The sequence below is a fragment of the Ranitomeya imitator genome, chromosome 2, assembly GCF_032444005.1.
Source record: "Ranitomeya imitator isolate aRanImi1 chromosome 2, aRanImi1.pri, whole genome shotgun sequence".
Classification (NCBI taxonomy): domain Eukaryota; kingdom Metazoa; phylum Chordata; class Amphibia; order Anura; family Dendrobatidae; genus Ranitomeya; species Ranitomeya imitator.
In genome coordinates, this window is record NC_091283.1 from 514,166,644 (window position 1) to 514,193,312 (window position 26,669).

Below are 26,669 nucleotides of genomic sequence, written 5' to 3' on the forward strand. Positions count from 1 at the left end.
CAGATCTTTTAGCTCATATTTGCAGAACATTTACCATGTATATACTGTTACACTGTATAGGGATAAATGAAGGAGGCATGGGACAGCCTTTTAATGTGGGGTAACTGGATCAACTATAATAACTATAACTGATCATCAGGGAGGGAAATATCTTGAGTGCTTGAAGATTTCCAATGTAAAAATGTCACAGTTTTCCTTGTTTTACAGGTTGTGTGTCCAGTCTCCCATAGAGCGCCTCACTCCATCTCCACCAGTCCGTTTTCCTCCTTCCTACTTGCAGGACCCTCTGCAAACCAGCCGCCTCTATTCTGTGGAACAGAAAGAGCCACCTTGGTACTTGTCCTCACAAGGTATTGCTCCACATCGGGACTACGCACATTATGACACAACAACCAAGATGGCTGCAGCCTACGCAATGAAGTGTTACTCCCAGCCGGCTCCGTTAGCATATTATGCAGATACCCTGGGCTCTGCCTGGGCCGGACCAGCACAGTACCATCCCAAACCAAGCCCTGCTCCTACAAGTTGGTTTCACCCCTTATTAGACAACCGTGGAAAAGAAGAAGAATCCAACCATTGGGGAGACCTTACAGCTTATGTAGAGGACAGCAAACGAAGGAGACTGTCACCTTACAGACCAGACGGCTCCAACCACACATGTGACAGAGACATAGACATTCCCTTTCCTGGGTTCTACAGCCAATAACACAAATTACAAACTCTATAGCATTTATTAACAAAGCAGAGTGTTACAGTTGTAAAGTCAGGACATTGCAAGTAATTTTGGACTTACCATGGGACACGGGCACATTAGTCCCATTGATGTTTTACACATTCTATGCAGGCGATACATCCCATGTTCTCTATGGTCTTGCTAATAAAATATTTTACACAATACAGTTTCCATACATATTTTTATTAGAGTCCAATCAGTATACAGGCGGGGTTTCTCAATTACCGGTGGTTTCCTTGCTATGTTGCTCCAGCATGGTACATAACCGAGTGGAATGATGGGTCAGGAGATTTGCAGTCTGTGCGGTAAGCATGGTCAACGTCCCCACGAGCTGGCCCTGCAACATTTCCTTGCTCGGTAGTTTGGAGTAGTTTACAATTCCTTGCTTGCTCAGTAGTCTGTTCTCTACACAGGCTCCTGAGGGAAAGATAAAAATATGTATAATGTTCATCAAATGGAGACTTCTAAATAATTTTACTTTTCCCAAACTAAATATTATCAATAGCATTGTGCCCAAGAAAAAGTATTTGCACAATACTTGTGGTTTTTACAGTGACACGCTGAAAACAAATTATAGTTCTCTCAACTAGACAAACCCATAAACAGCCATGACCATTTTCTGGCCACTGCAGGTTAAATGTGACAATACATGGCAGCCACTCATACACAAAATACACATGGGTAGGCCAGGCCCTACAGAGCAGCTCTGATCTTGTTCATGGGGGTGGGGAGAGGTAGAGGGCATAAGGGAGCCTCCATGAAGTTCACATATCTAATAGGGCATATGGGCAAGGGTCATCTCAATATGATAGTATATAGGCACTACTCTGCCAAGGGCCTGATCTCTATGGTCAATGGGGAAAGATCCAGCAAATAATTATACTATACAAAAAGGAAGAAAACATGTAGTGAATATAGTGACATGCTTTTTGTAATATAAAAAAATAATTTCAACAATAGTAACATAGTAACATAGTTAGTAAGGCCGAAAAAAGACATTTGTCCATCCAGTTCAGCCTATATTCCATCATAATAAATCCCCAGATCTACGTCCTTCTACAGAACCTAATAATTGTATGATACAATATTGTTCTGCTCCATGAAGACATCCAGGCCTCTCTTGAACCCCTCGACTGAGTTCGCCATCACCAACTCCTCAGGCAAGCAATTCCAGATTCTCACTGCCCTAACAGTAAAGAATCCTCTTCTATGTTGGTGGAAAAACCTTCTCTCCTCCAGACGCAAAGAATGCCCCCTTGTGCCCGTCACCTTCCTTGGTATAAACAGATCTTCAGCGAGATATTTGTATTGTCCCCTTATATACTTATACATGGTTATTAGATCGCCCCTCAGTCGTCTTTTTTCTAGACTAAATAATCCTAATTTCGCTAATCTATCTGGGTATTGTAGTTCTCCCATCCCCTTTATTAATTTTGTTGCCCTCCTTTGTACTCTCTCTAGTTCCATTATATCCTTCCTGAGCACCGGTGCCCAAAACTGGACACAGTACTCCATGTGCGGTCTAACTAGGGATTTGTACAGAGGCAGTATAATGCTCTCATCATGTGTATCCAGACCTCTTTTAATGCACCCCATGATCCTGTTTGCCTTGGCAGCTGCTGCCTGGCACTGGCTGCTCCAGGTAAGTTTATCATTAACTAGGATCCCCAAGTCCTTCTCCCTGTCAGATTTACCCAGTGGTTTCCCGTTCAGTGTGTAATGGTGATATTGATTCCTTCTTCCCATGTGTATAACCTTACATTTATCATTGTTAAACCTCATCTGCCACCTTTCAGCCCAAGTTTCCAACTTATCCAGATCCATCTGTAGCAGAATACTATCTTCTCTTTCAGAACTTTTTACACCATTAAAGTGAACCTGTCAGCAGGATATTGATAAGTTATTAACAGAGACTGTCATGTTGCCACTGTTACCCTGCTTAAAATGATACCTGGGGTGAAGAAATCCATCTTGCAGTTCTTGTGTAATCAGTGTTAGAAGTTTTCAGTTAATGAGATGCCCGTGCTCCAGGGCTGGACTGTAGGCAGAGTCTTATCTTCCTGCTCTAAGCTAGAGAAACCAAGGAAAGACCAACCCACAGGACGCCCAGAAGCACAAACAGTGTCTCTATGATGAGGAACATGTTTGTGCTTCGGGATGGCCTGTTGGCAGGTCTCTTCCTGGTTTCTCTGGCCTAGAGCACTAAGATAAGTCTCTGCCTAGAGCATATCATCAAATGACAACTTCTAACACTGATTACACAAGAACCACAAGACTGATTTGTTAACTCCTGGTATAATTTTAATTTACAATGATTCAGAATTTCCCCATATAATGTTTAGCTACTCTAGTAGGATTTTTCTGATATGTTCTTTGTTGCACTTTACAAGAAAAGCCATGGTCCTAAAACAGCTGAGAACACAGAAAAGGGAACTAATCGTGAAAGTTATCAGTCAGGAGAAGGGGGCAAAAAAAATGTCCCAGGCATTACTTATACCAAGGACCACTGTGAACTCTTATCAAGAAGTGATGTCCCTCAAAAATTAATGAACAAAAAAAAAATTAGACCGGGATGCTGCCAAAAGGCCTACAGCAATATTAAAGGAGCTGCAGGAATTTCTGGCAAGTACTGTATATGACAGCAATCTCCCATATGCTTCATATGTCCGGCCTGTAGGTTTGGGTGGCAAAACGAAAGCCTTTAATTACAAATAAAAACATCCAAGCCAGGCTATGTCTTGCCAAATCCTACATCAAGTATGTCAAAAGTATGTGGGGAAATGTGTTATGGTCTGATGAAACCAGAGTTGAACTTTTTGGCCATAGTTCCAAAATGTTTGTGTGGCAAAAAGCCTACACTAAGCATCACCAAAAGAACACCATACTAACAGTGAAGCATGACGAAGGCAGCATTATGCTTTGAGGCTGTGTATGACCAGTTAGAACTGGAGTTTTAAAAAAGGTGGAGGAACTTGAGAGCAGATCCAAATATCAGTTAATTTTGCAACAAAACCTTCAGGTCTCTGCTAAACAGCTAAACATGAAGAGTAATTTCATCTTTCAGCAGGACAATGACCCCAGCATAATACCATGAAATCAACAAAAATGGCTTCCTAAAACATCAAAGTTATGGCATTGTGCAGCCAGAGCCCAAACCTGAATCCAATTTAAAATCTGTGTGTTGACCTGAGGAGGGTGCTGTACACAGGAAATGCCCTTAAAAGGAGCACTATTGCAAGGAAGAGTAGGCAAAGATCGCCAATTCATGATGAGCCATGTTGGTAGACTCCTACCCAAAAAGGCTGAATGCTGTGAAACTCAAAGTGTACTTCAACAAAGTATTAGTTTAAGGGTGTGCATATTTACGGAAGCACATCATTTTACTTTTCCACCCAAAAAGACTTTTTTTTTCAATTGATTTGTACAGATTTTGGGTGACATTAAAAGAATGGTTTGAAACTAACAATAAATTTTAATCCTAACTGTCTATTTAATGCTTAAAAAGTCCCCATCGTTTCTTCACTATGCTTTCTAACGGCTTTATTTTTTACCTACTTTCTGTTTAAGGATTCATCGTTTGAAAACCCCAAGTGCATGCTGGGATACACAATCAAGACATCATGAGAGTGAAGACACTGCAGTCACTACTGGAGGCTCCGCCATCAGCCTGAAATGCCAATTGGGGTGGCGGTGATGGTCTCTATTCACCGGGTTGTCTCCTTAAAATGATCACTGACAGTGCGCTCTCTTGCTGGCTCATCACTTCTCATCAGAGCCTACAAGGGAGCGCACAGACACTGTGCAATAAAAAGAATACTGCACAATGACAAGAGCCTACTGAGGATATGTCAAAATTGACAAATGAAGCATGCTCAGTAGAGCAGGTACTAGCTCAGTCTCTCAAATGGATGTCACCTCTGCCCCTGATTATGTCTTGTTTGAGTATCTAAACATGCACTGGGAGTTCTCAACCGAAGTGCAATCAAACAGGGTAGGTATTTTAAAAAACAAAAAGCAGTTAGTCAAGTGACAGAAAGTATGTTAGAAAAGAGATCAAATTATTATACTACATAGACAGACTTTTAGGGGTAAAATGTTCGATTCGGACCACCCCTTTAAGGGTGGGAAAAGATCTGAAATAATTCTTTTGGGTATGATTTTTTTTTACATGACAAAAATCTGGCAATTTACCAGGGGTGTGTAGTTTTTTTTTTTTATATATCCACTGCATATACGACTGCACCCCCAAAGTATCAAAATTGTCATATTTCACATAAAGCTTACTGTGCCTTGAAAAGAAAGTGCATAAACCATATCCTGACCCTTTGTTGGGTTTAGGATCCCACAACATATCGTACAAGTACAATATAGTCAATGTGCTGAGATAAAGTAAGGATGTGTAACCCAATATAAGTAGCCAGCTCCCACATGGATCTACAAGACTACAATGAATGGACACATTTTTACAGTCTTCATGTGTATCATTTCATTGGGAAGCACACATTTTCTTTTGATATAGCATTGTTTGCCTTTGTTTATTTTGCGATTGTCTGCTTAATACACCCCCATTTATGTTCCAATTATTTTTCCTTCATGTTTCTATCTTTTTTCGATTATACGTATACCATGTGCTGTCTGTAGGAAACACCAGGGTCCAGGATGTGGTTTATGTGAGAGCTTTCTTTGTAAAGGCTCATACCTGCACATTTCAAATAAAGTTATTTTGAGAATGTATTTGTTAAGAGATGCAGTTATATATTCATTTGTCCTTCTTATGTGTTACTGATGATGTAAACCATGTTGGTGTGTACTCTATTTGATTTGTGGTGCGCATAAATTGTTTGTCTTGAAACCACATTAAGGCTGTGTGCACACGATGCAGATTTGGTGCAGAAAAATCTGCTGCAGTTCTGCACTAAATCTGCATCTCCTGGCAGAATCTGCAGGTGCGTTTTTGATGCGTTTTTGATGCCTTTTTTGAGCACAAATCTGCACAAAAAACGCACCTGCAGATTTCTATTATGGAGGGGTGCAGAAACGCTGCAGAACTGCACAAAAGAAGTGCACTTCTTTGAAATCTGCAGCGTTTCTGCGCGGATTTTTCTGCACCATGTGCACAGCTTTTTTTTTTTTCACATTGATTTACATTGTACTGTGATCACAGTGCAGTTCTGCAGCGTTTCTGCTGCAGAAAAATCTGCTGCAGTTCTGCACTAAATCTGCATCGTGTGCACATACCCTTAAATCTGCATCGTGTGCACATACCCTTAGGCCGGGTACGCATTACATTTAGCCTTCGAGTTCATGATTCCATCGGAGGATCTATCTGAACTAGTGATGAGCGAGTATACTCGTTACTCGGGTTTTCCTGAGCACGCTCGGGTCATCTCCGAGTATTTTTAACTGCTCGGAGATTTAGTTTTTGTTGACGCAGCTGAATGATTTACAGCTGCTAGCCAGCCTGAGTACATGTGGGGGTTGCCTGATTGCTAGGGAATCCCATGTATTGAATCGATCAGCTGTAAATCATGCTGCTGAGGCAATGAAAACTAAATCTTCGAACAGTTACAAATACTCGGAGACCACCCGAGCAACGAGTACACTCGCTCATCACTAATCTGAACCTAAAAAAAACAAAAAACAGGATTCCATTGGGACCCCCACAACTGAATCATAAATGTGGAAGCTAAATATAGTGTGAACTTCGCCTAAGGCCAGTTTTACAGATGTGTGTATCATAGACCGTGTTCACGTCTCCACACCCGGTACAGCCGCCGGTCTCCCAATATGAGCTAACTGCCTCATATATTCTTACGAGGCAGTAAGCTAAGGTCAGGAGACATGGCTGTTGGGCTGGAGGTGGAAATGTGAGCATGGTCCGTCTTTCATGGACATGTAAAACCAGCCTTAGTCTACAGATACATGGTGAAGTCTAGTGCAGTATCCGTGATACTACTACATTAACCCCACCAATGATAGCACGTCAGATTGAAGAAGGGATTCACTGTCCCACAATGTCAATTGTAGCCCACTTGTGTAGCAATAGCTCTTGATGTAGCTTCTGCTTAAAAAAATATTGTGCAAAGTGGTTAGTTAGCAAATACATAAAGATATGAAAATTTCTTATAGCCTTATTTTCTTCACAACATAATATAGCACACAGATCAAAAATTGGAAGCTAGAAATATTTCCTTTTTTTTTAAAGAAATTAACATATTTAGGAACTGATGGCAGCAACACATCTCAAAGTTGAGACAGGACCATGTCTACCATTGTGTAGCATCCCCTCTTCTTTTCACAACGTTTTGTAAACGTCTGGGATGTGAGGAGACCAATTGCTGGAGTCTTGGGACAGGAATGTTGTCCCATTGTGGTCTTTAAGATCCTCAAGCTCTGTAGTCCTGGGTCGTCTTTTACATATTTCTTATTTCATAGTGCGCCAAACGTTTTTCTATTGGTGGAAGATCTGGAGTGCAGGTGGCCAGTTTATCACCTGAACTCTTCTACTGTGGAGACATGGTATTGTGATGGATGCAGTATCTGGTTTAGAGTCATGGTGCTGAAATAGTCAAGGCATTCCCTGAAATAGACATCTGAAGGGGAGCATACATTGTTCTAAGACATGTATAATGTAATGCTCAGCATTGATAGTGCCTTTTAAGATGTGTAAGTTGCCCATGCCATAGGATCTAAGGCAATTTTACATTGAGGAACATTTTTCTGAAATTTTTAGATGTAGTTGTACGCAGATTGGTGATCCTCTGACTGTATTTGCTTCTGAGAGACTCTGCCTCTCTAACATTGCTGTTTAATACAGTTATGTGACATAGTTGAGAATTGACCCTCCAGTGTTTTTTTTTTTTTTTTTTTTTTAACGGTGCCACATTTCCAGAATTTTGTTAACACGGTTCCAACTTTTTTGAGAGATGATGCTGCCATCAATTTTTTAATGAATTAATTTTTTTCAAATTAGATGGAGAAATGTGTAACTTTCATCTTCTGATCTGTGCTTATGTTTTGTTGTGAATAAATATGGCTATAAGAGATCTCTAAATCTTTGCATTCTTGACATTTCACACAGTGTCTCACCTTCTTCAAAAATGAGGCTGAAAAACGCAATGTGAGTAAAAGCAGTTTGATAGAAAATATAATACCAAAATAAGCATGAGATCCAAAATGTAGACAAACCGTTTTTTCTTCTGATGGTCACTTACCTAGAAGCTGTATTTGGGGTGCTGTCCGAATTGCCTGCAACATTTCCTTCACTTTGGCATGCTGACTGACTATCATGAAAGTTTGCCCAGCAAACAATGGTAACAATGCCTGAAGGTAGGACTGGCCTAGAACCTTTCTTATTACCTGTGTGCAAACATAAATGGATGGGGTCACCAGGAAAGGTCTTATTCTCAATAGCTCAATTTCTAAAGTTGATTTTTGTCTACCATCAATACCTGCAGAGGGAAAATCTTAATGTAGATCTCATGTTTGTGGAGTCTGTGTCGAAGATGTAAAAAATCTTCCGTCCCAATTGAATTGCGCTGAAATACGGCCACCATCTTATTCTCCTGGACGACCGTCAATAGCTGAGCACACTGAAACTTCTCCAGTAAGTTGACCTGAAAGAAAAAAGATGCATTACCATCCATTGTTTGTGTTTTTCCTCCTTTTATTAATGTCTCAAACGGAAAAAAAAACAAAAAAAAAAACAGGAATTTTCTCGTAGCAAGTGAGAAAACAGGATTTTTGGTTGCTTACCGTAAAATCTGTTTCTCGGAGCCTTCATTGGGGGACACAGGAAACCATGGGTGTATGCTGCTGCCACTAGGAGGCTGACACTATGCAAATAAAAAAGTTAGCTCCTCCTCTGCAGTATACACCCTACCGACAGGAAGTAGGATATTCAGTTAGTGAGAAAGCAGTAGGAGAAGCAACGTGTAAAAGAGAAAGAATAATAATAATATAATAATAATACTCTATATTCATCTAGCGCCAGCAAATTCTGCAGCGCTGTACAGATTAACAGTTTCAAACACTCAAAGAGTGTTCAAAGAACTCAAACGTTAACAGTATAACACAATAAACAGAGCTGTTCAACTTGGGAGGGTGCTGTGTCCCCCAATGAAGGCTCCGAGAAACAGATTTTACGGTAAGCAACCAAAAATCCTGTTTTCTCTATCGCCTCATTGGGGGACACAGGAAACCATGGGACGTCCCAAAGCAGTCCCTGGGGCGGGAACAGCAGTCAACTCCAATCTTGGTCAGAGGAACTCACCACCGTCGCCTGCAAGGTCTTCCTACCTAAGCCGGCATACGCCTAAGCTAGGCATGGAAGATTCGCGAACATGTGGAGGACCGATCATCGGTCTGTAGATGTGCAAGGCAGAGGCCCTATATGTGCACGGCCGGGAGGCGCCCGCTGCCCGGGTAGAGTGCGCCTTAAAAACTGGAAAGAGGAGCACTGCTCTGACCTGGTAAATCTAAACATTGCTGACCGGATTTTGCGGGCATACGTCGATTTGGAGGCCGGAGGGCCTCTCTACGCCGAGCCCTATACTGAAAACGGGGCCCTAGCTGAGTAGACGTACCTCGCCCTGACCGGTAGTGTGATGAGAGAACGCTACAAAGGATGAGTCCGAGCAGGACGAAGGGAAGGGAATCAAGAATGATGAACAGAACCATGGAGAACCTCGGCAAGGTAAGGGCAGAGTACTGAACCTGTGATCCACAGAATGTACAAAACTGCTGCCACAGACTCTGGAAGTGGTTGAGAGCCTAAAAAGAAGGTATAAAACGAAAAAGGACTCGCCCCTCGCAAAAATGCAGGAGTGTCCGATGTCTTGAAGAAAAAAGGAGGACCTGGATAAAGGCTTCCATAAAATAAAGGAAAGCACACGCGGTCCAAGGAGGACCCTGTCCCTCCGATGACCCCCTTAATTATTGGTTCAAGTTGGAAACAAACTGACGGAAACCCTCGGAAGGCAAGCTGTGAGGGACTTCCTAGAGGATAAGTCCTGTCACGCCTTAAGCAAAAAGATCCTTCGGAAGGGCACCCTATAGCTAGAGGTCCAAGCAGCACCTGCATCCGCGGGGACGGATACCATGTACTTCCTGCAGGAATAAATTAGTCCACAAGGACAGCGATTTTCTCCGATCGGACTCCATGAAGGGTGCCCTGATGGAGCAGCTTAGCCCATGCATCTATAAACCTTGCTGTCTAGGTGGAGACAAAGGTAGGGTACAATGTAGCGGCGGACACTTCAATGGTCGACCTTGCCATGGACTATTAGTCCGTCGTTGGTATCCTTGAGGGATGTTCTCTGTTGGAGAGGAGGACTGTATCGGTGGAAAAGCTGGAAACTGAAAGGTCCACAGACGGAGAAGAGGTCCAGTTCGCAGTAAGCTCAGGAGAGAGGGAATATAGGAAAACCGAGACGCTTCCCTCTTTGGAACTGTTGAACTAAGGATTCCAAGAGAAAACCCAGAAAAGACCATTAAATTGAAATGACAAGAAAAGACTTGAGAGTAGGGTACTGGGAACCTGCTAGAAAGCATGACAAGATGGGCATTGATAGGCACAATCGGACATGAGCAGTCAAGGGAGGAGAGTCCATGGAAAACCTGGAGTATGTCAATTCCATGGCAGGTTGGCCCTAGAAGGAGTACATAGGCCCCAGAAAAAAACAACACAAAACTTGACTGCCAAAAGGAAGATCCTTACCTACGACGACATGAGTGACCCTATCCGTCCCGGACCCTCTGGAACGGGGAGAGGATTGAAGTGTGTGGATCTACTTACGTAAGTATAAGATACACACAAACGAGGATAACAGTGAAAGGGATACGAATCCTGCTGAAGGAAGGCACGTATTATCACAAAAACCCATCATTGGATCCAGGCGTATAGCAGACTTGTATACTGGACGATGCTTGCATGGAGTAAGATCCAATTCCTATCCGAGGTGGAAGAACCTGTTCCTGCCACAGTCGGAAATAAAATCCTGGAGCTGCTCGGGGTTGAATCCAGTGTCTGTAAGAAAAAAGAGTTAAGTACAGACACATAAATAGGAAGCTCTGTATTGAGGTAGTTCAAAGGCCCCTAGGATAGTGCCGTTAACAATCCTGGGTCAAGGTATTATATGGGCTCTGACTCCATAAAAGACATCCAGAACGTATAATACTGTAAATCCTATATGATAGGAGTAACGCACTGGATAGTGCAGATAGATCTAGGACAGCACTGTAAACTGACCTACTGGATAGTTGGTGGTAGGCCCGAATAACCGAATGGAGAGAAAAGGTCCCTGGGGAGCAACACGCAATTAAGGCCCAGTGCGTGGCTGAAGAAAAACTGCAACCAGTCGGTACCTGACACCGGCGAGTCCGACCTACCTGAAAGTGGACTGGCCACTTATGCTGCCACTGAGGTCCCTCCTGTGGCACCGAGATCCGCCTTGAGGTACGTGGTAGATGTTCTGTTTAGCTGCTAATAGACCACAGACGTTATTGAACGTGAAGCACACGATAAAAGTTGCGCCTCTGACTCACCTGAATGCGGATTGTAACTGCGGCGGCACCCAACCAGAAGTGATAAATACCGGGCACCTCTCTCTGAGTGGTGACTAAAGGGGAGCCTAGGCAGATGCTGCAAAAGACCCTTAAGAGAGTGATAGAGGGCGTTTCTGACATACCTGACTCTAGATCAAAAGAGCAGGACCAATGCAGCAATCGATCTCGGGCACGTCTAATCCACTGGGACGACGGCAGGTATTGACAATGTGTCTGGAAGATGACATCTAAAACCTGGATAGCGGATAGCACTGCTGCAATCGACGGGAGGAGTAGGGGAGTGCACCTGACTTACCTGAATACAGTACAGAACGCCGGAACCACTGCGGTGGTTAATCCAAGACACGAATGATCCGTTTCAAATAACATACTCTACCTGGAAGGTGGTGCGTGTGAAACCTGGATGGCGGATAAAGTACTGCTGCGATCGGCTCCCGGTATCCTGCGACTATGGCAGATAGCGTACGACTGCGATCGGCTCTCGGTATTCTGCGACTATGGCACATAGAGTACTGCTGCGATCGGCTCTCGGTATTCTGCGACTATGGCAGATAGAGTACTGCTGCGATTGGCTCAGTATCCTGCGACTATGGCAGAGGAAGTACTGCTGCGATCGGCTCCTGGTATCCTGTGACTATGGCAGATAGAGTACGGGAGAACCCTGGAGAAGGGTATAGGCGAGAGTTGATTCTGTGTTGCGGTCTAGGTCATGATACCTGACGGCCTTATGCAGAATAACAGCTTCCGTGTAGTAAGCCGCAGCACGGAGTCTGTCTTGAAGTATGTCCTGCCATGCTCATTCTCCTGAAGGTAGAATAGTAGGCTTGTCAACAGCGAGCCAAAACACTACTCTCTGTTGTGCACCTGAGTTCAAACCTTTGCGCCTGCGATCTGTGGTCAGATTCTTTATCCACTGAGCCACAGCAGACGTTGCTGGGAAATATGGACTCTTAACCAGCTGGAAGTCAGGTCTGAACACTACAGTCGTGCAGTGGGTAGGAGCAGCTCCTCTCTCTGCTTAGAGCAGTGTAATGGTTGCATCCGGAGGGGGCTGCAGGAAGATGGAGGGTGGGTGCCTGTGAGCAGGAGAAATGGAAGCGTTTGATATGCCAGGGCTCTAGCATCGCTGTGTGTAGAGAAATAGCTGAGGCTCCCACAGTTGAAAATCAAGGCACAGGTCCGCAATAGCAGAAATCACAACAGCAGAGACTCCAAGGAGAAATGTGCAACTGAAACCTCTATGAAGAGAACGCCATATGGCAGGCTTTATAATGGTCCATCTCCCTGTGGAGGGTGAGGGGCGGACCGTGGCACAGATGACGGCAGCGTGGGGCATACTACCAAACCCCGCTGGTAACTGCACGGCTCTAGGGCACTTATTACACCGGAGACTGCACGGCTTTAGTACTACTATGCCAGTGACGGCTCTAGAGAGCTACTACGCCAATGATTGCGCGGCTCCAGAGGACTATTACACATTACGCCGGAGACTGCATGGGTCTAGAGTACTGATATACCATTGACTGCTTTAGAGTACTATTACGTATTACACCAGTGACTGCATTACGCCAGTGGCTGCACGGGTCTGCACGGTTATAGAATATAATTACACCAGTGACCGGCTTGCATGAAAGGAGGACGAGAACACCCTCCTATAGGATTAGGCATGGTAAGCATACCTACTAAGGAATGCCAGAAGGTTAGGGGAACAGGAGAGAAGCAGAGAGGAGGGCCAAACAGCTAAGCAGCACTACTCACAGCAGGTGTAGTATCCTGTAGTCTGCTCCAAGGTTGTTAACTGTGACAAGTATCAGGACACAGGTCCAGGGCACCAGCATGAAGATGGAGGCGGGGAACCCGGCCGGTGCAGAACACACTGGTTGGAAAGGACCAGCACGTAGATCAAAAGGGGGAGGGGGGGGCGCGAACAGCCACCGGGTCCGGAGGAGAACGCTCCCCAGCACAATAGCTGTGATCCCTGGCCGAATGGGGTGGCTGGGAGTAGTGGGCGGAGCTAGCCGCTCTGTATAGAAATGGGACAGAGCAAACCGCCTGTAGTGGGAGCACAAAGATGGCGCCGGTGGGCGGAGAATGCGGGGAGAAGGTTGTCGGGCGGGAGAAAAGCCCGCCCGAAGAAACCGGAAGTGGCAGAGTCGCGGCACCGGATGTAGGCCCCGGCCGAAGCCGGGACCTAAATTAGGGGCCGGCGCCGCCGGAAAAGAGAACCGCGGCGCCGGAGCAGTGAGCCGCAGGGACTAAGCAGCGCGGCAGCCTGCCAAGGCCGCCGCGCAGACACAGCACGCACTGCAGCCGCCGAGTGGTGTGGGCACAGGGGAAGTGGCGCGGCAGCCTGTCGCGCCGTATGAGAAGACCTCGCGGCTGCCGAGCAGTGCGGCTGCAGGGAGAGCACTGCGGCCGCCGAAGGAGGAGACAGATCCAGCATCCCTAGCCTTCTGCAGCTAGGAGGGAGCGTGGCCTGAAAGGCCGCCGTGCGAAGAGATTCTGCCCGTGTGGCTGGCACTGGGACCCCTCATAAAAATAAAGGTAAAAATCGTGCATTTCCAAAGGGACATCTTCTCCCCCACACTGCGAGTGATCTGGGAATGGGAGGGGAAAATACTCACCTAAACATCCCACGCCGTTACTAACCTGAGGGGAATGAGACGTCCATGGAGCCGATGGTGGACGTCCTCGTCACCTCCAACCGACAGGCTCTGGTGGGCGAGTGGGTGGGGGACGGAGCCAGGACCGGACTTCTAAGCACGCTTGTGTGCTAGGCTCTTGGTCCTGGAGAGGGATCTATGAGGATACGGGGTGGCAGTACACGCCGTACTCATAGTCCGCATAGTGGGAGTACAGGTGTGACTGTTCACCCTGTATCCCTTCCGGAAAACCTGAAAGAAAACGACGCACATTGAGGTAGATAAGGGTCTAATGAAAGACCCGTGTCCACCTCCTACTGACACTAAGCTAAACTGAATATCCTACTTCCTGTCGGTAGGGTGTATACTGCAGAGGAGGAGCTAACTTTTTTATTTGCATAGTGTCAGCCTCCTAGTGGCAGCAGCATACACCCACGGTTTCCTGTGTCCCCCAATGAGGCGATAGAGAAAAAATATATATGGATACTGTGCTCAAAAAATGAATGAGGATCATACTATTAAAGGGGTCTTCCGAGCTTGAGCTAAATTTCTGCATATTTCTGGCAAATCCTATCATTGTGCGCTTCGCTAACTCTCAGGATTCCCCTCAGACTGAGCTGGTGGTCACATGCCAACCAGATTCCCATCAATTTCCCTCAATTTTACTGTGGCCACTAGTATGAAAAAAAGCAATGTGTTTTAATTGAAAATGTATTAAACTTAGTAATATATTAAGTTAGAATTAGGTTTACTTAAATTATGAAAGATGTCAAGATTTCGTTCCACTTCTGCATTGGTTTTGACAAAGAAGAGACTTTGACATCCCTCTGTGTCTCCATCAAAATGAATTCAGAAAAGGACATGGTGACTGGTTTCAACTGTGCTATAGAGCCATTCACATCACCGACACAGAGGTGGAGATGGGGTCTATCCTGTGTCAAAACCAAGTGGAGCTACCACAACCTAGGACCAGCACTAAAATCTGATCATCAGGAAGCTTGAAAACTTCTCAATCAGTTGGAAAACCCCTTTAAAACATTATACAAAGGGACTCTTTTCCTAAATAATTAGGCTCAAAAATATTCCTGTTTTTCAATTCCACATTTGACTTCTTAGAGCTGCAGTATTTGCTCCAGAGCTGATCATTCTATGGTAACGGATATCAGGAAGCTGCAAACAAGTACTAAAAAGGGGAGAACATTACTGCATTAACCAACCTTTAGGTGCGGCGCTGGAAATCTGGATTCTAAAACATATTCAGAATTTGTGTAATGTTCATCTATCAATGCTAGGATTTGAACTAACCTGAAAAAAACGCTGATAAAGATTATTTTTAGCATATTCTTACACTAAGGGTAAGAACAGCCGAATTACATCCCATGTTCAAGTATGGAAAGCAGACTCTCGGCCCTATACAAATAATGTAGTAAAGTATTTTAAAGAGCTAACCGCGGAGAAACATTTATAACTTATGATCACTGAGGGGCAACGTTCCCATTCTAAGTCCTCAGAACATTATTAGTGGAAGCACTAAATAGGATTACAATCATCATCTTTCCAGTTAATAGGTGATAACGGTTTGTTGTGAAATAATCTCTTAAACAGTAAATAGTTTGAAGCAATGTATAGATTCCACAATATCCTCTATGTCTGGCTTCATCTACATCCCAACATTACCTTGCCGGTGTCATCAGCTATGACCGTGGGCTTCACACAGCTTTCACTTATGGCTGGCTTAGGCGCAATGTATTTGGTAAGTTCCAGAATCTTCTGCCTCTCAAAGTGAATGGCCTTTTTGTGACGGGTGACGGCTTTGGATTTATGGCGAACACACTGCAGGGACGGGAGCCAAGCTGTGGAGGAGGAAAAATGGGGGTCAGTACATCTATATAAGGAAGAAAATAATCGACAGCATATCCTGCTTCTTCTCCATCTTCAGGTACATGAGAACACTTTTTTCTCCTATAAGGCTCCCGCCTTTGAAGAAATTAAGAGGTGGTAAACTCTCCCTCTATTCAGGTCTATGTGATTAAAGGGGTGGTCTGAAGCTCAAATTAAATTGTATCCTAAATCCCCATCTATGTGATGCCATAATCTACACTATTTTATGACATACTTGAATTAAAAATTCCTTATATTTACATAACTACAGTATCTAACTTCTTTTCTACTTTTTTTTTCACTTCCTTTTTGATAACGCTTTGTTTAAGAATCCCAGTGCAGGCCGGGATACTCAAACGCAGTGTCATCAGAGGACAGAAGCTTCAGTTCCCTCTGCCCCCTCCCTGAAATGAAGCATCATCAGTGACGCTTGTTTCAGGGGCTAGTCCCTGTGCACTGTGCGATATGCACAATGATAGCGCGCTCTCTGTTGCCGGCTCCGATATGTAGTAACAATCCAGCAACAGAGCGCCTAGTCAGAATATCCAGCATGCAGAGAAAAGCGACGTCACTTGCAGCAGTGATGGTCTCTGCACGCCACGCATTCTGACAACGTGCTCTGTTCCCGGTTTGTTATCATTGATATGAGCCAACAACACAGAGTGCACTGTCTTTGTGCACACCACACAGTAACAGAATAGGAACTAGCTCAGCCCCTGAAATGATTGTCACTGATGACACTTCGCTTCAGGGTGGGGGCAAGGGCTGCGGCAGTGACTGCAGTCTCTACCAACACCCTAAAGGGCGGCCTGTGGGGGGTCTTCATCTGGTCACCTGATAAGGTATTCATAATGCAGACTGCTGACAGGTCACTGATCTGCCCCCTAGTTTACAGCCGGTGCAACATGACGCATCTGTAATATATATCAAATTATTGTTTTTGATGGCATACATAAACTTATACTGCCCGATACATGCTACTGTGCAAGCGTCGGCGGCATCATCGTGGAGGAGGCAATTTTTTTTTTCTCCAACAAGATGGTGCCGCTGGCGCATGCACAGAAGCAGACATCGGATAGCCGCTAGAGTGCAGGCGTGGCCGGCACCATTTTCAGACTGATTTTTCGTATTTATTTATGTATACCATCAAAAACAATAAATAAATGCACATTATACATGCGATCATGCTGCAGCACAGCCACCACTACCGATGCTTGCCTGCAGAAGGTGATTTTAATTTTTTAAATACCGTATATACTCGAGTATAAGCCGACCCGAGTATAAGCCGACCCCCCTAATTTTGCCACAAAAAACTGGGAAAACTTATTGACTCGAGTATAAGCCTAGGGTGGAAATGCAGCATTTACCGGTGAATTTCAAAAATAAAAATAGATCATTATTTCCCCATAGCTGTGCCATATAGTGCTCTGCACCGTTCATATTGCCCCATAGATGCTGCACAGATGCCCCATATAGTGCTGTGTGCCGTTCATACTGCCCCATAGATGCTGCACAGATGCCCCATATAGTGCTGTGTGCCGTTCATACTGCCCCATAGATGCTGCACAGATGCCCCATATAGTGCTGTGTGCCGTTCATACTGCCCCATAGATGCTGCACAGATGCCCCATATAGTGCTGTGTGCCGTTCATACTGCCCCATAGATGCTGCACAGATGCCCCATATAGTGCTGTGTGCCGTTCATACTGCCCCATAGATGCTGCACAGATGCCCCATATAGTGCTGTGTGCCGTTCATACTGCCCCATAGATGCTGCACAGATGCCCCATATAGTGCTGTGTGCCGTTCATACTGCCCCATAGATGCTGCACAGATGCCCCATATAGTGCTGTGTGCCGTTCATACTGCCCCATAGATGCTGCACATATATCTGTGCCATGGCCGCCGCTGCTGCTGCAATAAAAAAAAACAAAAACCACATACTCACCTCTCTTGATTGCAGCTCCCAGCGTCCGGTCCCGGCGCCTCCATCTTCCCGGCGTCTCTGCTCTGACTGATCAGGCAGAGGGCGCCGCGCACACTATATGCGTCATCGCGCCCTCTGCCTGAACAGTCAGAGCGCAGACGCCGGGAAGATGGAGGCGCCGGGAAGATGGAGCGACGCCCGGCGGCTGGAACGTGGACAGGTAAATATAACATACTCACCTAGTCCCAGCGATCCTCGCGCTATCCCTGCCTTCCTCCCCGTCTTCTGTGCTGCAGCCTCTTCCTGTCAGCGGTCACCGGCACCGCTGATTAGAGAAATGAATAGGCGGCTCCACCCCTATGGGAGGTGGAGCCGCCTATTCATTTCTGTAATGAGCGGTCCCACGTGACCGCTGAAGAGGGCAAGAAGCTGCAGCACAGAAGACCGTGGGACGGCAGGGGGAGCGCGAGGATCGCTGGGACTAGGTAAGTATACCTCAGCACCCTCACCTGCCGACCCCACCGCTACCGTGACTCGAGTATAAGCCGAGAGGGGCACTTTCAGCCCAAAAATTTGGGCTGAAAATCTCGGCTTATACTCGAGTATATACGGTACATATAATATTCATTCTGTAAACTAGGGGGCAGGTCAGTGAGGGACCGGTACATATAAGAAAAACCTGGCACTCAACTTTATATAGGTGATATTTTATTATTCCAAGCGGAGGTGCAGTAACAGCAAACGTTTCGGTCATAAACACATGACCTTCATCAGTTACGCAAGTGATTGCTGGTGAAGTAAGTGTTAGCTCTGTTTAACAGACTATAGTGCTAATTGCCCTTTAACCCCTTAATGACAGCCAATACGTCTTTTAACTGACCTGAGATATAATAGAATAGCCTCCCCATACAGGTGACAATCCAGTAGCTGTCGGTTGTACACTATAGCTGACAACTTGCTGTATCAGCCACAATCTGTATTTGCACCGTCCAACTCTGTTTAACCCCTTAGATGCTGCTGTTAATAGTGACTACATCATTATAAATGGTTAACAGAGTGTGGGGGCTTCCTATTTAACCAAATTGGTGCCCTCTGATCTTGATTTTGTGGTCCTGATGTTTGCTATGGCAATTCATGACCAAATAGCGGCCTTAGGCTGTGTGTCGACGTGCAGGAAACGCTGCGTGTTTGACGCTGCATAGAGACGCAGCGTCAGACACGCAGCGTCCAGATGTTACAGCATAGTGGAGGGGATTTAATGAAATCCCGTCTCCACTATGCGTGGTAACACGCATGCGGCGGCCCTGCGACTACGGACATGCGGAGCGTCTTTTAAGATCGCAGCATGTCCGTATATCTTGCGGCGACGCTGCGCCACCGCAAGATATAGCACAGGGCCCTATGCGTGGGGTGCGATGATCCCGGATGTGTGCTATGAACACATCCGGCATCATCGCGTCCCAGAAGGGGGCGGGGCTTACTGCAGAGCGGGTTTGCCGCTCCGACTAAACCGCCGGCCATCCTGATCGTGGACACGCAGCCATAAGGTACCTTCACACATAACGATATCGTTAACGATATCGTTGCTATTTGTGACGTAGCAACGATATCGTTAATGAAATCGTTATGTGTGACAGCGACCAACGATCAGGCCCCTGCTGGGAGATCGTTGGTCGCTGAATAAAGTCCAGACCTTTCTTTCGTCGCTGGACTCCTGCTGACATCGCTGGATCGGCGTGTGTGACACCGATCCAGCGATGTCTTCACTGGTAACCAGGGTAAACATCGGGTAACTAAGCGCAGGGCCGTGCTTAGTAACCCGATGTTTACCCTGGATACCATGCTAAGAGTAAAAAAAACAAACACTAGATACTTACCTACAGCCGTCTGTCCTCCAGCGCTGCGCTCTGCACTCCTCCTGTACTGGCTGTGAGCCGGAAAGCAGAGCGGTGACGTCACCGCTCTGCTTTCCGGCTCACAGCCAGTACAGGAGGAGTGCAGAGAAGCAGAGCGCAGCGCTGGAGGACAGACGGCTGTAGGTAAGTATCTAGTGTTTGTTTTTTTTTACTTTTAGCATGGTAACCAGGGTAAACATCGGGTTACTAAGCGCGGCCCTGCGCTTAGTTACCCGATGTTTACCCTGGTTACCGGCATCGTTGGTCGCTGGAGAGCGGTCTGTGTGACAGCTCTCCAGCGACCAAACAGCGACGCTGCAGCGATCCGGATCGTTGTCGGTATCGCTGCAGCGTCGCTTAATGTGAAGGTACCTTTAGAGTCTGATTGCTGTAGTAATCTGTTCAGAAGTTACAGACATTTAGGTGGTAAAAATGCACATTTTCATTCCTATCATGCCAGTTTGCATTAATTCCTGTAAAGCACCTGAAGAGTTAATAAACTACCTGACAGCAGTTTTCAATATGTCTGGGGGTGCTGTTTTTAAAATGGTATCACGTTTGAGGGTTTCCCAATATATGAGACCCCTAAAGTCACTTCAAACATGGATAAGTCCCTAAAAAGATAAATTTTGTAAATTTCCTTGAAAAAATGAAAAATTACTGCTACATTTTTGATCCTCCTAAAATGCTAACAAAATAAAATAACATTTTACAAATGGTGCTGATGTAAAGCCGACATGTGGGGAATGTTATTTATTAATGGTTTGCTGTGGTATGACTATCTGGATTAAAGGGATAATCATTCAAAGTTTGAAAATTGCTAATTTTTTAACATTTTTCTCATTTTTTATATTTTTTATAAATAAACACAAAACATATTGACCTAAATTTACCCTTATCATAAAGTATAATGTGCCACGAAAAAACAAGCTCAAAATCACTGGGATTTGTTGAAGCGTTGCAGAGTTATTACCACATAAAGTGACACTGGTCAGATTTCAAACATTTGGCTCCGTCACTATCACTAAGGGGTTAAGGGAAGGCACTGGTTAGAATACACAGGTATGGGCGCAGCCCTGCTGTGGTGCTGCAGACGTGGAGTCCACCGCGTATCACTACGGTTTTGGAACCTACCTGGGCACCTTCATATAGAGCTGTGCACATGTTTTTTGTTCATAGTGAGGGATCGGTGACCTGTCAGAAGTCTGTATTATGAATACCTAATCAGAGCACCCCATGAAGACCCCCCTCAGGCCGCCCCGGAGCTCGAGCATATCATTAACTCAAAACTGAAAATAAAGATTACACAACAACCACAAGACGGATTTCATCACCCAAGGTATCATCGTAATCAGTATAACGGCGCCGACCTGACAGTGTCTATAGGATACTGGGTACAATCCTGCTGACAGGTTCCCTTTAACAACAGGTGGCCCATTCCTCTAGTGACAATCTCCTACTGATAAAACAGTGACTTTATCAAAAATACAGCAAGCAGCCTACCAAGTGACACATTGCTGGCATTAGGGTCTCTGTCTCTACATTACCCCGCTCTTAGATTAGATGGCAATAATCTGGCAACAGATTCCCTTAAAGAGAATGGGGCTTAGCTGAATCACAACACACTAGCTACAAACCTACCTGAGCAAAAACATCTCATCACCTAATGTATGATGCGGCCATCATCTTGGACTGCCAAAAGGGTTGAGGAAAAAAACATTTTATTAATAAGTGGGGGTCTTGAGGTGGTACAATAGCATCTTAAATTCTCCCATATCTTCTCCTCACATCATGAGACTATTTTCGGAATCGATCACTTCGAGTCAAAGCTAGTTTCTGGTGGAGTCTGAGTTGGTAGAAATTCACCGCCTTTAGCTTTAACAATTAATTTTCCTGTTATTAATATTTTACAACTAATTTATTAACTTTTTCTTTAATTTAGCAGTAACCAAGGATAACCACGGTGTTCTAGCAGTGCCCGATTTTGCCATTTTACTACAGTAATTGTTATTACTCGTTATGGGCCATTTATGAAGGTGTCGCAGCTGGGGCAGAAAAAATAACAGAACTTAGGTTTATCAACTCTACAGCCCTATGTAAAACAAAGGGTTAAACCAGATCTGCTGTTGCACAAGTTAAAGGGGCTGACTGGTATTACAGCCCGCCATACACATTAGATGGCTGTCGGCCGATTAAAGGTTAGGCTGGCTCTACCTTTCACAGGAGTGCTTCTATGATCTCTATGAGAGAGCGACTCCCGATGGCTTATCTCCAAGAGAACATCACTCCAAATTCAGAAATGCCAGATCCTTGAGATCAATTCACACGTTCAGTAATCATCTGCTGATAAAAAAGTTATGCAGACACAACTTTTTTGTCCGCCTAAAAAAAACTGATTTGAACTGTACCTGTTTTTTAACATTAAAAAGTCTATGGAAAACTGATCTGTTATATAGCCAGCTGTCTGGTTTTGAATCCAGAAGCAATCTGTTGGCAAAAAAAAAAAGAAGACACAAAAGAGAATGGTAAAACCAAAAACACTCAGTTTGAAAAAATGTTTGCAGTAATCCGCAAGTGCTAGTAAAAGATGTAAATAACAGGGTATTTGGTTGATACGTTTTTTGCAAAAAATGTATACTAAGCTGCTCTACCAATCTTCACGGTATACCCTTATCAGAGCAGTCCTAACTAATGTATGCAATCCCTATCTGATGTATTTAAAAACCTGATCATCTGTATATTACCTGTGTGAACAGGGTTCAGAGAGGAAAAATCCATGTGTGCATACAGGGTAGAACAGCTATTGTGCAGATAGCCCAAGAGGAGTGGTGGAACTCCCCAGTCTTGTAGACACAAGAGAACAATCATGGAATCACAACACACTAGCTACAAACCTACCTGAGCAAAAGTTAGGACTGCTCTGATAAGGGTATACCGTGAAGATTGGTAGAGCAGCTTAGTATACATTTTTTGCAAAAAACGTATCAACCAAATACCCTGTTATTTACATCTTTTACTAGCACTTGCGGATTACTGCAAACATTTTTTCAAACTGAGTGTTTTTGGTTTTACCATTCTCTTTTGTGTCTTCAGGTTTCTTGGTGGTGTGTGAACATGTTCTTACAGACTTGTTCACTGTGCAAGTAGCCCATGTGTTCTTGTTTCCATAATTGTTCTCTTGTGTCTACAAGACTGGGGAGTTCCACCACTCCTCTTGGGCTAGCTGCACAAAAGCTGTTCTACCCTGTATGCACACATGGATTTTTCCTCTCTGAACCCTGTTCACACAGGTTATATACAGATGATCAGGTTTTTAAATACATCAGATAGGGATTGCATACATTAGTTAGGACTGCTCTGATAAGGGTATACCGTGAAGATTGGTAGAGCAGCTTAGTATACATTTTTTGCAAAAAACGTATCAACCAAATACCCTGTTATTTACATCTTTTACTAGCACTTGCGGATTACTGCAAACATTTTTTCAAACTGAGTGTTTTTGGTTTTACCATTCTCTTTTGTGTCTTCAGGTTTCTTGGTGGTGTGTGAACATGTTCTTACAGACTTGTTCACTGTGCAAGTAGCCCATGTGTTCTTGTTTCACTGTTGGCAAAAAAAGTTGGGCAAACAACTTTTTGTCCATATAAAAAAAAACAAAAAACAATGATTTCAGCTGGATCCGGTTTTTTTTCAACATTGAAGTCTATGTTAGGGTATGTGCACATGTTGAGGATTTCCTGTGGATCCGCAGCGTTTTTTGCCTTGCAGAAATGCTGCAGATCGATCCGCAAGTGATTTACAGTACAATGTAAATCAATATGGGGAAAAAAAATGCTGTGCTAATGGTGCTGAAAATTCCGTGCGGAAACGCTGCGGATTAAAAGAAGTAGCATGTCACTTCTTTTTTGCAGATCTGCAGCGTTTTTGTACCCATTCCATTATAGAAATCCGCAGGGGTAAAAAAACGCAGTAAATCCGCAAAAATTCCGCAGTAAATCCGCACAAAAAACGCGTCAAATCTGCACCTGCGTTTTCTGCCAAGAGATGCAGAATCTGCACCAAAAATTCCTAAGCCTAATCCGCAACGTGTGCACATAGCCCAAGACCGATAAGTTAAATCGACATCCATTTTTCATTCATTTGAAACTGATCCTTTTTTTTTGGCTTTTAGGCTACTTTCACACTAGCGTCGGATTCGGCCCGTCGCATTGCGTCGGGCCGAGATTCCGACGCTAGCGTTTGATGCGCCGCACAACGGGTGCAGTGGATGCATTTCTCCGGCGCATCTGCTGCCCCATTGTAAGGTGCGGGGAGGTGGGGGCGGAGTTCCGGCCGCGCATGCGCGGTCAGAAAAAGCGGTCCGTCGGCTGCAAAAAAACGTTACATTTAACGTTTTTTGCACCCGGCGGTCCGCCACAACACGGCGCAACCGTCGCAAGACAGTTGCGACATGTGTCAATACGTCGCAATGCATCGGTAATGTAACTCTATGGGGCAAAAATGCATCCTGCAAACAACTTTGCAGGATGCGTTTTTTCCCCTAAACGACGCATTGCAATGTATTAAAAAAAAAACGCCAGTGTGAAAGTAGCCTTACTGGATGTGTTTCAAATGGAAGAAAACTGATTTAATGGATCTGTTTTCCATACACTTCAATGTTAAAAAAAAAAGAATCCAGTTGAAATCAGGTTTTTTTGTATAAACGGACAAAAAAGTTGTACCTGCAGAATTTTTTAATTTTTTTAATTTTTACAACAGATGGCTGATGGATCCAATCTAACAGACAATTACTGGATATGTGAAATTAGCATTAATTCTCTCAACAATCAGTTGTTTGGGGCTCCCATACAAAGAGAGCTCAGCCGACAGTAGCCTAATGTGCATGAGCAGCATAACATATTGATGACCTATCTGGTAAGATCTTTGGGGTACGGATGCCGACCAGCTGGGCTGTTACTAGTGATGAGCGAGTATACTCGTTACTCGGGTTTCCCAGAGTATGCTCGGGTGTCCTCCGAGTATTTCGGTGTGCTCAGAGATTTAGTTTTCCTCGCCTCAGCTGCATGATTTGCGACTGCTAGACAGCCTGAATACATGTGGGGATTCGCTAACAAACAGGCAACCCTCACGTGTATTCAGGCTGTGTAGCAGTCGCAAATCATGCAGCTGAGGTGGAAAACTAAATCTCCGAGCACACCGAAATACTCGGAGGACACCCGAGCATGCTCTGGGAAACCTGAGTAACGAGTATACTCGCTCATCACTAGTGGTTACCTGTTGCATGTAAATAATGCGAGAAGATAAAACAGCACAGCGCCATACATGGTTTAGTGGCTGCTGCCAGGTACTGCACATTATTAAAAGGGACACTGTCATCTGAATTTGGAGGGAACAATCTTCAGCCATGGAGGTGGGGTTTTTGGATGTTTGATTCACCCTTTCCTTACCCGCTGGCTGCATGCTGGCTGCAATATTGAAGTTCATTCTCTGTCCTCCATAGTACACGCCTGTGCAAGGCAAGATTACCTTGTGCAGGCATGTACTACGGAGGACAGAGAATGAACTTCAATCCAATATTGCAGCCAGCATGCAGCCAGCGGGTAAGGAAAGGGTGAATCAAACATCCAAAAACCCCACCTCCATGGCTGAAGATTGTTCCCTCCAAATTCAGGTGACAGTGTCCCTTTAATAGTCACTTGAATAGGAGATAAGCTGTAAAATCCAACAATGACCACTAAATGTACGGAGTTGATAACAGATTGGTGGGGTGCAGGTGTCAGACCCCCACTGATCTGATATGGATGACCTGTCCTCCAGGTAGGCCCCAGACAATACCTTTAAATAGCACATTTAGGCTACGTTCGCATTGGTGTTCCGCCAATGTGCGTCGCTGTTGCGCCGGCGACGCAGCGGCGACGCGCCCCTATGTTTAACATAGGGGACGCGTGCGTTGTTTTGGTGGCGTTTTTGCCACGTGCGTCGTTTCCGACGCTAGCGTCGGACGCAAGAAAACGCTACATTGTAGCATTTTCTGTGCGTCCGATTTTCGTCAAAAACGACGCACGCGTCGCAAAACGCGCGCGTTTTTACGTGCGTCGCGCGTTGCGTCGCCGACGCAGGGCGGCGCAACGCTAGTGTGAACCTAGCCTTATATGGTCACATTCATACATTGTAGTTTTTTATCTCAATATTTATAAACCAAAACCAGGAGTGGAACAATCGGAGGAAAAGTATAATAGAAACATATGCACCACTTCTGTATTTATCACCCACTCCTGGTTTTGGCTTACAAATACTCAACATGGCCTAAGAAGTAATTTTGTTTCTGTCAGAGCGCTGCGGTGACATGTGACTGCGGCAGCCATACTGCCCACTACTGATCAGATCCGGCAACAGACACAGGGATTAAAGTGTCTAAAAGAAAACCTGCGATTTAAGTTCATGGCAACCAATCAGAGCTCAGCTTTCATGTCAGTGCTCTGGAGAAATGAAAGCAGTGCTGCGATTGACTGCATGGATGACAAGTCTGTGAAGGCAGCACTAAAAAGTATGAGTGGTGTCAGCACTGCATGACCCAGGCACCATGTCTGCTGTGCCCACCTGCTCAATCAGTGCTCATCTAACTGAAGAAGGAGGTCCTAGCACGTCACCAGTGTCAGCCATGACAGGTCACCATGCTGCTGCAGAACCCCGCGACATTACTGACAAATCAGGGTCTCCTCAGACTGCACCCTACACTATAACCCGTGCCCAGCCAAGCCCTGCCCTCCTGAGACCAGCACATGTCACATATTGTAGCTCTCACCCAGCTCCCGTGCGGCTCCTCTAACCAGGGTCGCCGCCATTCTTCCGGAAGTGAACGGATGGCGCACTGCCTTCTGGGAGCCGGTGGTTTCCTAGCAACGGAAGGACGCGCATGGAAGGATTTGTTTTTGTAGAACTCCATAGAACATGGCAGGAGGTGAGAGCGATCAGTGGCGGCGGTACAGGCACCCCGGGTCTTACAGTGAATGATACTGTGACGC

The 26,669-nt window shown here is 45.1% G+C and overlaps 3 protein-coding genes across 3 annotated transcripts in view; 2 read left to right on the forward strand and 1 right to left on the reverse strand.

Moving 5' to 3' along the window:
* The window catches only part of TBX21 (T-box transcription factor 21), a 69,546-nt gene extending 68,649 nt beyond the window's left edge, over positions 1-897 (forward strand). Inside the window, exon 6 of the mRNA XM_069751713.1 lies at positions 208-897. Within this exon, the coding sequence (XP_069607814.1) occupies positions 208-706 (499 nt within the window). The 3' untranslated portion in view covers positions 707-897. The remainder of the gene's footprint in view (positions 1-207) is intronic.
* On the reverse strand, positions 718-26,583 carry MRPL10 (mitochondrial ribosomal protein L10). Its single transcript, XM_069751722.1, has 5 exons — positions 26,450-26,583; positions 15,619-15,794; positions 8,185-8,349; positions 7,948-8,092; positions 718-1,150 (listed from the first exon to the last, which is right to left on the reverse strand). The coding sequence occupies exons 1-5, from the start codon at positions 26,487-26,489 to the stop codon at positions 951-953; spliced, it is 726 nt and encodes a 241-aa protein (XP_069607823.1). The 5' UTR covers positions 26,490-26,583; the 3' UTR covers positions 718-950.
* LRRC46 (leucine rich repeat containing 46) overlaps positions 26,546-26,669 on the forward strand; it is a 30,642-nt gene continuing 30,518 nt past the window's right edge. The window contains exon 1 of the mRNA XM_069751720.1: positions 26,546-26,605. Coding sequence (XP_069607821.1) covers positions 26,596-26,605 — 10 coding nt within the window. The 5' untranslated portion in view covers positions 26,546-26,595. The remainder of the gene's footprint in view (positions 26,606-26,669) is intronic.